Source organism: Dendronephthya gigantea, unplaced genomic scaffold, assembly GCF_004324835.1.
Source record: "Dendronephthya gigantea isolate DGI-Jeju-01 unplaced genomic scaffold, DenGig_1.0 000641F, whole genome shotgun sequence".
Taxonomy (NCBI): Eukaryota; Metazoa; Cnidaria; class Anthozoa; order Malacalcyonacea; family Nephtheidae; genus Dendronephthya; species Dendronephthya gigantea.
In genome coordinates this window covers 10462-27880 of record NW_021163651.1, presented here as the reverse complement: position 1 = coordinate 27880, position 17419 = coordinate 10462, and the positions used below count along the sequence as shown (strand labels likewise).

The 17419-nt window shown below is 36.4% G+C and overlaps 2 protein-coding genes across 2 annotated transcripts; both read left to right on the top strand.

The window, feature by feature from the left end:
• Nucleotides 1-209: 209 nt before the first annotated feature.
• LOC114544077 lies at nucleotides 210-5942 on the top strand. Its single transcript, XM_028562819.1, has 2 exons — nucleotides 210-313; nucleotides 5133-5942. The coding sequence occupies exon 2, from the start codon at nucleotides 5298-5300 to the stop codon at nucleotides 5940-5942; it is 645 nt and encodes a 214-aa protein (XP_028418620.1). The 5' UTR covers nucleotides 210-313; nucleotides 5133-5297.
• A 4508-nt stretch (nucleotides 5943-10450) lies between these two features.
• Nucleotides 10451-12269, top strand: LOC114544075. The gene is made up of 2 exons (XM_028562818.1): nucleotides 10451-10463; nucleotides 11046-12269. Exon 2 carries the CDS (start codon nucleotides 11055-11057, stop codon nucleotides 12267-12269), a length of 1215 nt encoding a protein of 404 aa, XP_028418619.1. The 5' UTR covers nucleotides 10451-10463; nucleotides 11046-11054.
• Nucleotides 12270-17419: the final 5150 nt, after the last annotated feature.

The window sequence follows — 17419 nt, the reverse complement described above, 5'->3', positions numbered from 1 at the left end:
AGATTTCTAAATCGAGAAATAGAAGGAAACATTCGGGAAAAAAATGCATATTGAAAAAAGCTTAGCAAAAATGCTTCCTAATGGTGTGCTTTTTATTACAAAATGACGCTAGAGATGGGGTTGTTTTTTCATTTCAATATTCATTTTATTTTCGGGAGCCATCTTGAATTTTCGGCTGGCGCCTTTTTCTCCGATTTTGTTGTTGTTTCAGTTTGAAACGGGAAAAGCGTTACGAACTGCGCGAAGAAAAAGTTCTATTACTCAAGTGATTGTTGGCATAACATCGATATTTTCGAAGAAAAAGCTTTATAAGGTTAGAAAGGTTATAAACAAATACTTTTGGTAGTTGCTAAGGTTTGAAAGTAATTTTAATCAAGTTTCATATTTTGGTTGCATATCGCTTTGTTTACATAACAAAGCGCTAGTATCGAAGTCGATATTTGCGGCTGAAATACTACAAGTAAACATTTTTTTGGAATCTTATATAGGCTGAGCTTACACTAAAGGTTTTTTGGAATATTACATTGTTGATTTTGTTCAAAATACTAAAAAATATTGTGATAACGTACTTTGTCAAACCTTCCATACAATACTATATTAAACTATTCTACAACATATTTTGACACAGTTTATTATCTGAACGTCGTTGCTTACAGTGTCTGTAACACATGATTCATATACTGCTTATAAAATTTTGAATGTTCATTTGTTTTATCGACGGGAAATTTAGGTACTTTCTCAAACATATACACAAATTAAAATTGCATTGTTAAACCTTTACTTGTAAGCTGCCAAGCTTGTTATTTATGCATTGATATTACAAAGGGTTATTCATTAGCTGGACTCTATTGCTTTGAAACATATGCAATTTTAGCTTTTCAAATCACTGCTTTGAAGCTTACAATTGAGATATTTAAAATACTTACTGTTAAACAAAAAGTTTGTAATAAAACTTTTTGAGTGAATATTATCTGCACGTGAGTAACACAATAACCATGGCTAGAGCATGGGCACCTTCTGTTGACAGCAGTCATAATGCATATAGAACAACATCCCTTGTGTTCAACTACAAAAACCTGTCAACAAAGATAGCCTCATTTCAACATGACACACTCTTGCGAAAAACGAAAGAAATGAATGACCAACACAAATTCTTCACTCAGCGGCAATTCATATCACCTCAAACAGATGCTTTTGGTTCAGATGCAATCACTTCCATTTCATCAGCTTTGCAATACTGGGCTGAGAATAGCAGCTTTTATGTTTGCCAGCACTGTAACTCTATCTTATCAGTTAAATGCCATACAACTTTATCAAAAGGCCAAACCCTAACAAGAGAACAAAGTGCCAATGTCTCAAACAGCGCTACATTGTGCCAAGAATGCATGATATCCTCACCAGTTGTTAGACCTTTCAAAAGAGTGTTTACATGCACTACGGCCATTTGATCTTCACTGTGGCAACTACAAAAGACAAAAACATGGCTATAGAGTTAAAACAGGTATGATAGAACTCTTGCCTTCTCGGAAGCCTATCTTAGAAAAACAATGTGATCTGCCTGACGCTTAGGACCGTCGAAAGTGTCGTGTTGCATATGAATATCTCATGTCATCTAGTAACTCATCTTATGCCCATTTTGTTGAGTTAAGAGACGAAATTCTTGAAAATGAAGCCACATTTAATTTTTCATTAACCGTTGGAATAGAATGTGCATTATGGCCAAATATTTATCTATTCACGAGTTCGTGTGAGTCCACACTTTCTGGAAAGCAAACTCGACTGAGTTCTAAAATTGCTTTTTGTACAAAACTGTTTTCTGAAATTGCAGATTATGCACTGCATTTTGATTTGCTACAATGGCAATACGACCGAGCACTTTATGAGGTTGTTAGTGGTGCTATTAATACTGCACGTTTTACCAAATGCTCACCAGCACGAGCTCTTGATTCAAAATCTTTCTCTCTGATGTATTGGCAATGGCAGCACAGGTATTTACTTGATGCAGTAGATCAATTTGGTCTTCCCGATGCATTCATAACAATAAGCCCATATGAGTGGTCTTTTCCTTTTGCTAAATGGCTGTCCCGTATACGACAATCTACAGGAATGGGTCCAACACAGTTACCAACATATGAAACATACAATATAACACACACGTTAGAACAATTAGTTCGAGGCTATTTCTGTGGCTCTACTAGTCAAAAATGCACCCAGCACGTCTTTAGTTACAACAAACTTTCAAATTTCAAAAACGTAAAGACCTTTTTTTATCGTTTTGAATTTCAACAACGAGGAACTGTTCACCTGCACATGCTTGTCTGGCTAAAAGATATTGCGCAGACACAACATCCATTTTTTCGCGCAGATATCCCACATTCACATCCTGAGTTAGCATACCTAGTGCACAAATTGCAACAATCAGATAAAAAATCTCACTGTCTCAAACTTCAGTATGAAGACTCATTCTTTCGCATTGAAGATGGTAAAAAGGTGCACCATCTCAAACATCCAGCGGAGGAGTTTGCAATAAATTTACGGGCATATATTGCTACAGTCTTGCCAGCACTGAAATGTAAAATGGACTATCAGACAACTGATGGCGTTTCTATGCTGCTTCGTTATGTTACATTTTACGTAGCTAAATCACAAGACTCCACAACAATTGATAGCATGTACTCCTATGAACTTGAAGGTAGACAAGCAGCAGTATGTTATCTAATGCGAAACGTACCTGCTGAGCCGGAAATGTGCTTTTTCTTATTTTCTAAAAAGATAGCATGGAGTAGCAGTCGAACAAAAAGATTTATTGTTCCTATCAGTGAAAATGCTTCAAACGACAAAACAGTTCAGAAATACTGGCAATGCCACAAAGATTATGATAGTCTTAGCATGACTGAATGGCTTCGTCTTTTTGACAGGAACAAACCAAATCCAAAACCATACAAACAAGGCTCACACTTTGGCACAAAAATTTTGTCCATTTTTAACAATGAGTATTTTTTCCAGTACATGTTGCTACACTTTCCTCATAGGGACATAAATGGACTACATCATCCCAATCATGAACAACTTCCAGAGCAGTTACAATGGTATGCTGCAGCTGCTCACCATTTTTCTGATCTTTGGACGAATGAATTAAAGCTTAGGTCTTTCTTGCTCACTCAGGGACATCGAGACTTTTATATTGCAACAATTTTGTCCCATGTTGCAAGTTTGCGTGATTTATTTTTTCTTTTGCAAATGCAAATAATTAGGGCAGAACAGTAACAAGCTGTTGAAGTCTCTAACTCCAGTCACTTTCCCCTTGATGGATGCCAACTAGCTCTTGTACGACACATTGAAAATTCTCTATCTCTAAGGGACCAGTTTTATAACAACCATTATCAGGCTGCATATGAAAATAACTTGAGAGAAAGTGACAGCACAAGTGATAGTGATAGTGAAGGTGACAGTGATTTAGATTATGATTCTCATATGCCACATCAAGATGAACAACCATCTCACTTTTTGAATAGGTCGCAAAGAGCACAAACTGCTCACAATGACATCCAATGGCAACAACCAGTCTTGCTAATTGGCAAAGCAGGTTCAGGAAAAACTGAAGCGATATGTCACTGTGTTCGAAACGCTCACCGCAATGATCAAAATGTGCTTGCAGCTGCGCCAACTGGTTTTCTAACAATTCATTTCTGTGCAATCTTACCTGACGAGGTTACTTGCGACACAGTACATTCTGTTTTTCACATCCCTGTAGATCCGACTGAAGATGCTTCAACAAATTGGGCAATTTCTGAATATCACGTACTGATTATTGACGAGATAGCTATGATATCAGACAAAAATTTCCGACATATTTTGAGTACACTGAGCCGGTTGATTTTCCGACCAGTGTTGCTTGTCTGTGGGGACAACGCACAACAGCAACCTTTTGAAAAATCCCAAAATGTCACTCATATTGTAAATAGCCCATTAAATAACCAAGCATTTGTCTCTTCTGCCTATTCCTTCATGCTCAGAGGACAACATAGAGTCGGTGATCCAGAATATTTGGCATTCCTGGATCATATTAGATATTGGGTTCCTATGAGTCATTGTTAAATTGAATACAAGAAGGACGTGTCCTTTGCCCCAGCGGCACAGTCGATCCTCAAAAAAAATGCAAGCATTCCAAGTCCACCCCGATTGCATGATTTTAACATTCACTAACAATGCAGCAAATAGCATTAACTGCCTGGTTGTATCCCACTTGTTTTCGAACAAAGAGCCAATTGCTCATTTGCAACTGGATAGTGACACCAATGTAACACCAATTTATAAAGGCATGAGAGTAATGATTACTCAGAACCGTGATAAAGCACATAATATAGTAAATGGACAAATGGCAATTGTTGAGATGTGCCAAAATTCTACTGTTTTACTAAGACTGCCAGCAGGAGGTCTAATTGCAACATACCCTGTCACATGTCAGTTGCCAACTGGCACAAGGACTTATCATCCATTCCGTATTGCATATGCCAATACGATATGCAAAGCTCAAGGTCAAACTTTACAAAAAATAATTTTGTGGTTTGATATTGACCACATTCCACCAGGTACAGCGTATGTTGCTCTCTCGCGAGTCAGAAGACTAAGTGATATCTTTTTCCTTACACCACTAAATAGTACCTTCTTCAAACCAGTGTCACAGCCATAATAAGGCAGGTTTTCCTGCGAGAGGTTATATTATCGCCATAATACGATTTTTTTACACAATAATAGTGAAACTCATTACTTACTAACCGCTAGTTTTGACTTGGTGTTCAGCAGGTCATTAGCTGACACTTACAGTCTTGCAAATTCAGTGAAATGCATTTACGCAATATATTGTTAAATATATAAAGCGTTCAAATGTTTCTGCTATGTACTTGTATTTTCAAAACATTTCACTGCCTCATTTAAAGTTTTAATAATGAAAACAATATTCTAAGACACAGACGAGCTTTCATTTGAGAACTGAAAAACTTTGAACAACTTGACAATACAAATACAATAAAATTCACAATCAACCAATCAATTAACTCAAAGCATAGAATCACCTTATCAAAACAATTTAATATCTTGTAATGCTAATAAATGTTCTTTGTTATTCACAGATGTACAACTTTCCATCAAACTTCCTAAAGCCATATGGGAAAGCCAGTACAGCACCGGATGAAGACACAATACAGCGCCGAATAAACCCGGTGTCTTGTGAATGGTTGCTCCGTCCACGCGTAGCAATGAGTTAATTTTCTGACACTCTCGTCGAGAACTTGAGAATGCTAAAAACTGAAAACTCCTCATTGATCAAAAAGTCGAAGTTCGCTGCCATATTTGACTCGATGCAACCCTTCCTCAACGCAATGAAAGCTTTGAACACCAAGTCAGAAGAAACGCCAACAGAAGCGGATGTCAACACAGTAATGTCGTCATTATATGATGACGACAATGCCCTCGACCAGGTGGTTGATCAGATTTTTCATCTTGGTGGTGCAATGTACACTACAGCAATACAATACATTGTAGCCCAATCGATCATATCTCTACCAGCCAAATATGCTGACAAGCTGGTTACTGATGACCAAAGCTCCAAGGGATTCAAGAAAGGGAAAAATGTGAAGGCATTGCAACGCTTCTTACACGAGCAGTGTCTTGAAGGGGGAGATAACAGCGGGCTGCAAACCACCAGTGGCCCACCCAGGAGGTCTCTTCTTCAAGAACTACAAGGGCAACAACACAGCAACACAACACACCAGCCAGAGGACAGTACAGAAGAATGCGAGCGACAAGCCGACCAACTGCAGCAAAATGAGGACGACGGATCAGGGTCAAAAAAGCGCAAAAAGAGCAAGAAGCTGAAGAAACAAAACAAGAAACAGAAAGTAAACGAGGATTTAGGGTGCATCCCAACACCGGTCAAATAAAGCAACATCTTAACGTGAACCTCAAAACACTTTATGAAAATTTTTTTTGTTAAACGATGGCGAAACATTGGAAACACACATCTTAACATAATATATATCATATATTATAAATAAACTTGTACTGGTATTGGTTTAAAATAAATGCGTTTTTCAGTTCCCACCTTGTTGTTTCCAAATCTTGAGCGAACGTTGGAGATCGATGCGATGCAGGACAGTTTGAAATAGTTCTACCTCTTTTATTATGCAGAAAATTTCGCCTCAGCAATTTGCACACTGTTTCATTTGACTGATGCTATTGAAATAAAAGCAACATTCTAACGTGAACCTCAAAACACTTTATTATTAAAATTTTTTTGCTAAACGATGTCGAAACATTGAAGGACACAAACATAATATATCATAACATAATTATATATCATATATTATAAACAAACTCGTAAAACCAATTGGTTCAAATAAATTACCTTTCAAGGTTCCCACCTTGTTGTTTCCAAATCTTGAGCGAACGTTGGAGATCGATGCGATGCAGAACTTAAAATCTTTTTGTTAAACGATGTCGAAACATTGAAGACACACATGAAAATATCATAATATAATATATATATCATATATTATAAACAATGCGTAAAACAATTTGGTTCCAAGTAAATGAGCTTTTCAGTAGTTCCCACCTTGTTGTTTCCAAATCTTGAGCGAACGTTGGAGATCGATCCGATGGACATATTCTACATCTTTTATTATGCAGAGAACTTTGCCGCATTAAGTTGGACACTGTTACTATTTACTACTTTATTCATATATAAATATTGAAATCTGTTTTTTATTATATGAAAATCATTACACTCAAATTTTTCACAAAATATTCCAATGCATTATAAACCTTTAACAGCAGACATATTCATAGAGTTAGGGAGGGACGGGTTGGGCATAACTGCATTGGACAGCAATCAACCACAAGTTATTTCATCTATGAAGTACACTTGATGTCATCATGACATAAGTATGCTATTATTATTACAAGATTTCAGTATGGTAATCATATTGATCATTCTGATCTAATTTCATATATATATTATAACTTTTCTGAAACTTTGCAACCTATTGATTTTTTTTGCTCAAAAGGTAGCTATACAAGAGTGATTTACAAAAAAAATACAACAAGGCCTGGTGAAGCTAACCTGCGGATTTGACGCGTCATTGAAAAATCCTTCGCATTGACCTAAATCAAAATCGGTTTTTCAGAGTGTGCTATAAGATGTCATGTTTGATCTGTGAGACTCATTTTATATTTCTAAGATAGGCAAACATAGTGACTATCAGTTGTGGAAATATCCGGTGTATCTGATTAAACGACTAGATTTTACAGGGAATTAAAAATGGGAAATATTTCATGTTTTTTTTCCAAAAAAGGATTTTTTTAAATTTAAAAATCTGTAAAATATTCCCAATTAATTTTCAAAGCAAAAAACTTTGCATAGTGCTAGACAATATACTGCTAAATAACATTTGTGAAAATTGTTAAGTTGCACTAAATTTTACAAGAGTTACAGGCCATTGAAATTTCCCATTTTACGTCATTTTTTTCTCAGGCTGGCAGACGTCTGCGTTTCAGGAGCTGTAAGATTCGACAACGAATTTGGGCGAAGATAAACATTACATATTCGGAATCTGTGTTATGTAAGCTTTCTATCTATGGCAGTTTCATAAATTTTGAAGCCGTTTTTTGGTGTTTACTTCGCTCGTACTTCAACGCACATTTAACGTACATCATTATATGCGATTCGAATCTCAGGCTCGCAGACGTCTGCGTTTCAGGAGCTGTAAGATTCGACAACGAATTTAGGCCAGGATAAAAATTACATATTCGGAATCTGTGTTATGTATGCTTTCTATCGATAGCAGTTTCATAAATTTTGATGCCGTTTTTTGGTGTTTACTTCGCTCGTACTTCAACGCACATTTAACGTACATCATTATATGCGATTTCGAATCTCAGGCTCGCAGACGTCTGCGTTTCAGGAGCTGTAAGATTCGACAACGAATTTAGGCCAGGATAAAAATTACATATTCGGAATCTGTGTTATGTAAGCTTTCTATCGATAGCAGTTTCATAAATTTTGATGCCGTTTTTTGGTGTTTACTTCGCTCGTACTTCAACGCGCATTTAACGTACATCATTATATGCGATTTCGAATCTCAGGCTGGCAGACGTCTGCGTTTCAGTAGCTGTAAGATTCGACAACGAATTTGGGCCAGGATAAAAATTACATATTCTGAATCTGTGTTTTGCAAGCTTTCTATCGATAGCAGTTTCATAAATTTTGAAGCCGTTTTTTGGTGTTTACTTTGCTCGTACTTCAACGCACATTTAACGTACATCATTATATGCGATTTCGAATCTGAGGCTCGAAGACATCTGCGTTTCAGGAGCTGTAAGATTCTACAACGAATTTAGGCCAGGATAAAAATTACATATTCGGAATCTGTGTTATGTAAGCTTTCTATCGATAGCAGTTTCATAAATTTTGAAGCCGTTTTTTGGTGTTTACTTCGCTCGTACTTCAACGCACATTTAACGTACATCATTATATGCGATTTCGAATCTCAGGCTCGCAGACGTCTGCGTTTCAGGAGCTGTAAGATTCGACAACGAATTTAGGCCAGGATAAAAATTACATATTTGGAATCTGTGTTATGTAAGCTTTCTATCGATAGCAGTTTCATAAATTTTGAAGCCGTTTGTTGGTGTTTACTTTGCTCGTACTTCAACGCGCATTTAATGTACATCATTATATGTGATTTCGAATCTCAGGCTGGCAGACGTCTGCGTTTCAGGAGCTGTAAGATTCGACAACGAATTTAGGCCAGGATAAAAATTACATATTCGGAATCTGTGTTATGTAAGCTTTCTATCGATAGCAGTTTCATAAATTTTGAAGCCGTTTTTTGGTGTTTACTTCGCTCGTACTTCAACGCACATTTAACGTACATCATTATATGCGATTTCGAATCTCAGGCTCGCAGACGTCTGCGTTTCAGGAGCTGTAAGATTCGACAACGAATTTAGGCCAGGATAAAAATTACATATTCGGAATCTGTGTTATGTAAGCTTTGTATCGATAGCAGTTTCATAAATTTTGAAGCCGTTTTTTGGTGTTTACTTCGCTTGTACTTCAACGCGCATTTAATGTACATCATTATATGCGATTTCGAATCTCAGGCTGGCAGACGTCAGTGTTTCAGGAGCTGTAAGATTCGACAACGAATTTGGGCCAGGATAAAAATTACATATTCGGAATCTGTGTTATGTACACTTTCTATCGATAGCAGTTTCATAAATTTTGAAGCCGTTTTTTGGTGTTTACTTCGCTCGTACTTCAAAACGCATTTAACGTACATCATTATATGCGATTTCGAATCTCAGGCTGGCAGACGTCAGCGTTTCTAGAGCTGTAAGATTCCACAACGAATTTGGGCCAAGATAAAAATTACATATTCGGAATCTGCGTTATGGAAGCTTTCTATCGATAGCAGTTTCATAAATTTTGAAGCCGTTTTTGTGGGTAGCCTGCGCATGCGCGGCTAACCACTATGTAGTCGAAAAAGTGTCCGGATGTATGGAACACCGCGGAAAAACGTCTGCGCACGCGCCGAAATATCAAAATATGATGGTAAATCTAAATCTCAACTTTTGGAACAAAACATGCCCATTATTTGATAAAATATAAGTTAGGAAAAGGCACAAGTATACAAGACGGCCAGACAGAACATAAATTAAAAGTCTTCTAGCATTTAGAGTATCGAACGAACTGGAATTCACGGTAAATTTTCCTTTTTTTACGGGGTGGTTTTAGAATATTTTTCGAAAACAAAAGTTTAAACCTAAAAGTTAAGAAAACACGCGGAAAGTTAAGCTTTCTAATCTATTTAAATTGTAAAATACATCTTAATTTTCAATTATTGAGAACACGGCAAACGTCTCGTATCTGGCGACATATTTTTTTTTAATAAAACGTGTCTAAATTAAAAGTTCGGAAACTGTCGTTGCTTATTTGATAAACAAAATGTTTGAGACGAAAAATTTGTTAACAGTCACCTTTTACAGGTGTTTTTGTAGGATGCCACTTCTAGGACTCTCTGGACGTTTTTTCTCTTAGTTTCTATAATGCAGTGTTTATTTATGTCCTCGAAATATGGATTTGAAGACACGAATGAAATCACTCCTTTTTACCGCCATTTTTAGCCTTCGGAAACGTTCGGAACCGCTTTTTAATTATTTTTAATCTCACTTACAGGCAGAGTTGACGCGTGCGCAGACGTTTTTCCGCGGTGTTGATGTATGGATGTTTGTGGGTGCCACATCTTCGGCAATAGCCGGATATACGAAAGATGACGAACGGTACGTTCGTTTTACGATTGCCTATAGTTTTTCTACTTCTGGAAAATTTCGTTGTTTTCGAAGGACCGAAGCAACCGAAGTCCCGTAAATACGTTTGTAGTTTGTCAAATTTTAAAGCGAAGGTGAGTACTTTAAAGTTTGTGTATTTTTGTGACACTTGTTATTTTTATCGCTCGTTTTCTACCGTGCTCGAGGAATTTCGATCACAATCGGATTATTGGAGCGTACATATTATATATTCGGGGCAAACTTGCCTGCACTGACGGTTTGTCAGGCGCTCTACGTGTCGGAGGTGCACGTATCAAAATCAAATAAACTGGAGCCATTGTTGCTCGCACTGGTCGTCATTTTAGATCAGGGTACTATTCACGTGAAAGGCCACGTATCAAAACTAAACCTAGCCATTGTGCAGGTATTGAAATTAAACCTAGCCATTGTGCAGGTATTGAAATTAAACCCAGCCATTGTGCGGGTATTGAAATTGAACCCAGCCATTGTGCGGGTATATAAAACGACAGCCGTTGTGCTGTTATACTCAAACAAACTATTTGACATTGCTGCCAACTTGCAGTTACAACACTTTTTAACAAATATACTGACGACCTTATAATATACCCAAATATTATCTGCCAACTTGCAGCAAATTACTGACAAATAAGACACTTTAAAAAGTCAAGAATTGACATTTGGTTTCTGAGTTCTAGACCATAAATATGGGTGTGACTATTGAAGTTTATCGGGCCAGGATTGGTTCACATCACAATTTTACAGATTGTCGCAACAGTCTGTGTCGTCTTAAAGGTATACTTTGGAATCAATTACTATTAATGTTTTACTTTAATGTATTCTGCTTGCCTTATCTCAAAAGCCAATTGAATAAGAGCCAAAAAAACAGTGAATTATGCTTATGGTATGTTCAAATGATATACTATAATAATGTTTATGTGCCATTATTACTAAGACTTTCAAATGATGTGGAGGAAAATCCAGGTCCTAGGACTATAAATGATATAGTTGACCCTGCTTGTACAATCCATGCTGATTTTAATCAAGGTAATGACTTAATGTTTGGGGTGAATGCTGGTAAACAGTGTGTTGCCATGTCACTATATGCAATTGTTTACAAAGAAATTAAATCAGTCAATATTTGGGACAAGTCAATTCTAAACACAATTTTAATAAGTGGAAACAGTTTGTATTGTGTTATCAGCCGAAGTATAAATAAGAGTTATTTATTATTAACTGATGTCCCTGAGTATGTAGACATAGATAATCATACCTTTAATTTGCAATACAGTGATTCCTTTTCAGGAGCATTATACATGAGTGAAAATAGTTTTCCATATGTGACTCTTGAGCATGCTTTAAATGAAGTATTTTATTCTTTAAACTATAAAAGTTGTTTACTTACAATTGGTATGAATACTGTGGCAATCATGATGCCTTTTCCTGATGTGTTTAAAGTGTTTGATTCTCATTCACGAGATATGTATGGTAGACCATCCGCATTGCATTATTGTGTTTTGATATCAGTGGAAGGGATAGAAAATCTTGGAGAGTATTTTCGGTTAACATCAAGGTGCATCGAAGCAAATATTGTTTTGCCATTTGAGTTAAAGGGCGTAAAGTGCATCAATAATAATGATTTAGAGACACTAGCATTGTCTACAGAAGATAATACAAATACAGATATGACAGATACTACTCAGCTACTTGAACAACATAATGTTAACAGAAAAGAATTGAACAGTCAAATAATTGGTAGTCAAATAAATACATGTAGGAAAAGGGTGAGACCAGATGAGTCCACTCAGCAGAGGGAAACTAAACTTGCAAAAAAAAGAAATGCTAAGAAAGTAAGAAGGCAAAATGAGTCAGCAGAGGAAAAAGAAGCTAGACTTGCAAAAAATAGAAATGCTGAAGATTAAGAAGACAAATGAGTCCGCAGAGGCAAAGGAAGCTAGACTTGCAAAAAATAGAAATGCTGAAAGTAAGAAGACAAAATGAGTCAGCAGAGGAAAAGGAAGCTAGACTTGCAAAAAGAAATTATAGAAAGTAAGAAGACAAAATGAGTCAGCAGAGGAAAAGGAAGCTAGACTTGCAAAAAAAAGAAATGATCAGAAAGTAAGAAGAGAAAATGAGTCAGCAGAGGAAAAGGAAGCTAGACTTGCAAAAAATAGTAATGCTAAGAAAGCAACAAAACAAAATGAAACTACTGAGCAAAGGAATGCAACAATTGCAAAAGAGAAAGAAAGAAAGAAAGAGAGCTTCTAGAAAGCTTTGAAAAGCAAAAGAAAAGTAATGAATCACATTCAGTTCAAAATATTGCAAATGCTGAGAATTGTTACTTGCCTAGTGAAGATACATTGACACTTGTGAGAAATTTTCATAATCTGTATCTACAGGACCTTTGTATGTTTGCACTTGCTGTGACCAATTATGGTATAAACATTCTGTTTCTCTGGCAGACAGACTAAGAATGGTCAATCCTGATATAACCAAGTATCTACAAAATATAAAAAGTGTTGATAACATTGAATGGCTTTGTCAAACTTGTAACAACCATTTAAAGAAAAGCAAAGTCCCCCTTGTGCAATTGCTAATGGCATGAAATTTCCAGAAAGACCTTCTTTCTTTGATCTAAATGAACTAGAATGTCGACTTATTGCTCCTCGGTTGGCATTTCAAAAGATTTTTCAGGCCCCAAGAGGTGGCCAACTCAAGATTACAGGTAATGTTGTCAATGTGCCTGCAGATGTAAACAGCACTGTTAATGTGCTGCCCAGACTATCAGATGAGATGGGTACTATTAAAGTTCAACTTAAACGAAGATTACAATACAAAAGCTCTGCACTTTCAATGAATATAAGACCTCACAAAGTAATGCAAGCAACTGCATGGTTAATTAACACAAGTGCTTTGTATCAAGATCAAGGATTATTATAAACCAGAATTGGTTGAAAACCTGGAAGAGTCATTGGATGTGACCAGTGATATTGAGACATCAAATGGTGATGATTTAACATCAAACCTCCCTGAAGATGAATGGAGTGAGGCTGAAGCAGAAATACCAGCTGGAGTAACTGATAGTATGTTGACTCCTCCAGACTTTGTCAGTGATAGTGAAAGACAGGAAATCTATAATGTTGCTCCTGGTGAAGGTAACAGGCCGTTGAGTATATTTAGAGATCAGTACTCTGAAGAAATGTCATATCCAGGCATATTTCTTGGACAAAAAAGACCTGATGATAAACAAAGGTTAAGAAGTGTTTACTATAGTGACATATGTAAATCTGAGTTAAGAAGATCTGATCGACGAGCTGCCATGTGTGTTGAAAATATATTCTTCAAAGCTAAGAAGTTACAAATGAAATTCTTGATTGGTCAGTCACAGATTGCACTCCGAAAAAACAAAATAGGTACAGAACACTTACTGCTGGAGACCTAAAAACTGCAGAAGGTTTACAAAGTTTAATAAACCATGATGATGGTTTCAGATTCTTGAAAACTCTTAGGGGTTCACCACCTTATTTTGAACGAGCCAAAAAAGACTTGTTTGCCATGATTCGTCAGTTAGGACCAGCATCATTATTTTGCAGTTTCTCGTCAGCAGAAACCAAATGGAATCATTTATTAAGAATTCTTGGTAAACTTATTGATCACAAGGATTATAGTGATGACGAATTGAACAATCTTAATTGGGAGGAAAGGTGTCGACTAATACAAAGTGACCCAGTAACCTGTTCAAGACATTTTGATTTTCAGTTCAATACCTTCTTAAAAGATGTCTTAATGAGTGAGCTTGCTCCATTAGGAAAAATTAAAGATTGGTTTTATAGAGTTGAATACCAACAGCGGGGATCACCTCATATTCATATGTTGATATGGCTTGAAAATGCACCTGTGTTTGGTGTTGATAAAGATGAAGATGTTGTTGCTTATATTGATAGCATAATTACCTGCAGCAAACCAGAAGATGATACAGAATTACTTGATCTTGTAAATAGACAGACACACAGACATTCTCATACTTGCAGGAAAAAGTCTAAAATCCAAACCACCACAGATGTACTCAGATTCTTTATCCACTCGATGGAGATATCTCTTCAACTGTTGCTAAAGCCAGCAAAGAATTGTGGAAAGAGATTAAAACGAAACTAAATGATTTTAAGGAAGGTAAAGACATTACTTTTGATGAATTAGTACAAGAGTTAGGTGTTTCGGAACGGCAATATATTCTTGCTATACGATCATCTTTGAATACTCCGACAATCTTCTTAAAAAGAAGTCCAAATGAATTAAGAATCAATAATTACAATCCTGTTTGCCTTCGGGCATGGCGAGCAAATATGGACATTCAATATGTCTTAGATGTATATGCATGTGCAATGTATATTGTATCATATATTTCCAAAGGTCAAAAAGGAATGAGTGAATTACTGCGTAAAGCTTGTGCTGAAGCGAAAGAAGGTAATACAAATATCAAACAGCAAGTTCGTGATATTGGCAACAAATTTTTGAATTCTGTTGAAATATGTGCACAAGAAGCCGTGTATATTGTTTTGCAACTTCCAATGCGAAAATCGTCACGTAGTGTAATTTTCATTAACACATCTCCTCCTTCTGAAAGAGTCGAATTACTTAAACCATTGAGTGAAATAGAGAAAATGTCTGATGAATCAGAAGAAATTCAGTCTGGTGGTCTTTTAAAAAGATATGTAGAACGACCTGATTGTTTGCAAAATGTGACGCTGGCTGATTGGGCAGCATGGTACGACTCTAGTGGTCAAAAAACATATAGGAAAACAAACAAGCCTGACGTTGATAACTTCCATTAGAAAATAATGATGAAGATAATGACGACGAGTTGTTAATAAATGACGATAATCTTCACGTTGTAAAAACTCCTGAAAATATGAAAATAAGGAAAAGATCTCGAGCTAGAGTAATCCGAAGTGTCTGGTTCAATAAAGAGACTCAACCTGAAAAACATTATCGCGAGTTAATTATGCTCTTTACTCCTTGGCGGAATGAACAAACCGATTTATGGGAAATTATTCCTGTTTTGAAGAGCACTATTTAGCTCGAAATGAAGAAATCAGTAAGCAAATGGAACAATATGCTGTTTGTAGTGAAGACTTAAATGAAATTGGACATCATTTAGACGAATGTGATGATGATGCTTTTGATACCATTGCACCTGTGACACAAGATGTTGAACGACATGATCAGGATGAAGGATGCGTGGATACACATCCTGATTTAAACGAAACATTTGATCATCTTGCTGAAAATTTGGGCATACCGTCTTCTTTACCAAATAATGAGCCGTTGATTTTAAATGAAATGCAAGATAACGAATATCGAACCTTAGTTCAGCTGTAAATAAGAACAAAGAGAATTCTTCTATCATGCTCTGCATTTGATAAAAACATCAGATAAACCATTTTACGCATTTCTCAGTGGAAGTGGAGGTGTCGGAAAGTTCACCTTATTAAATCGATATACCAGGCAGCATTGAAGTATTACAATTCACGAGCAGGGGACGATTTTCATCGTGTTCATATATTATTGCTTGCTCCAACAGGAAAAGCTGCATATCTTATAAAAGGTAACACGATTCACAGTGCCTTGCGCATTCCAGCAAGTCAGTCATTGAAAAATTATAAACCATTGGATTCTGGAAGACTGAATACGATGAGATGCGAACTAAGTTCATTAAAGTTAATATTGCTTGATGAGATATCAATGGTTGGCAACAGCATGTTCACCATTCAATTGAACAACCGTTTGAAAGATTTAAAAGGTAGTAAAGAAGATTTCGGTGGTGTCAGCATAATCACAATAGGTGACTTATTTCAACTCAAACCTGTAATGGATGGTTACATTTTTACAGATGTTCAGTCTTTAAGTTCTTATGATGTTCTTGCCCCGAACTTATGGAGAAAATATTTTAGAATGTTTGAGCTTGATGAAATCATGCGACAGAGAGAAAGCAAGATTTTTGCAGAGATACTTAATCGACTTCGTGAAGGTAATCATACTCCGAGTGATCTACAAAAACTAAAGGAAAGATGTATTGAAGAGAGTGCTTGCCCCAAAGAAGCCCCACGTTTATTCATTCAAAATGCTTTAGTTGATGAATACAATGATATAGTTTATCAATCATTTGATGATCGTGATAAATACATAATCAGGGCACAAGATAGCGTAATTGGAGCCTGTTCAGCTGAACTGAAAGAAAAGATAATGAGACAAATACCACATGTTCCTTTGAAAAATTCAAAACAGTTGGCTTATAAACTGCATATTGCTGTCGGACAACGAACAGAAATTGCGGTGAATATACGCACTGATGATGGTCTGACAAACGGTGCAAGTAATGTCATTAAGCATGTTCAATTGACTGATAATACCAAACCTTCTGGCATCGTTTGGGTTCAGTTTGACGACGAAGATGTTGGAAAGAAAACCCGACAAGAAAATAGAATTCTCTATGCTCGAAGTACATCTATACTAAGTACTTGGACACCAATAAAACCTGTTACAACGCAATTTGCTGTAGGTAAAACGAAGTCTGCTCAAGTGGTAAGAAAGCAATTTCCTTTGAGGCCAGCTGCCGCAAAACGGTTCATCGATCACAAGGTGATACTCAGTCACATATCGTCGTTAATTTAAATACAAGAAGAGCAATTCCTCATATTCATTACGTCGCTCTAAGCCGAGTAACAACAATCGAAGGGCTATATTAACTGATCTTTGCGAAAGTAAGATTTCCGTTGATCCTAAAGTCGTAGAAGAAATGCACTTACTGAGAAATGAGTATAAATTAGATCTTTGTTTTACTCCGTTGTACATGCTGAATCCCACTGATTTAAAAATTTGCTATCTTAATGCAAGATCTTTGCACAAACACATTGAAGATATACGAAAAGATATTAATTATACGTCTGCTGATATCTAATTTTTACCGAAACGAGATTTCGTGAAGAAGATCCTGGTGAAATGTACGCAATTGAAGGCCATGAGTTATTCAGAAATGACGACGTTTCAAATCTCAACCGTCCATATCATGGAA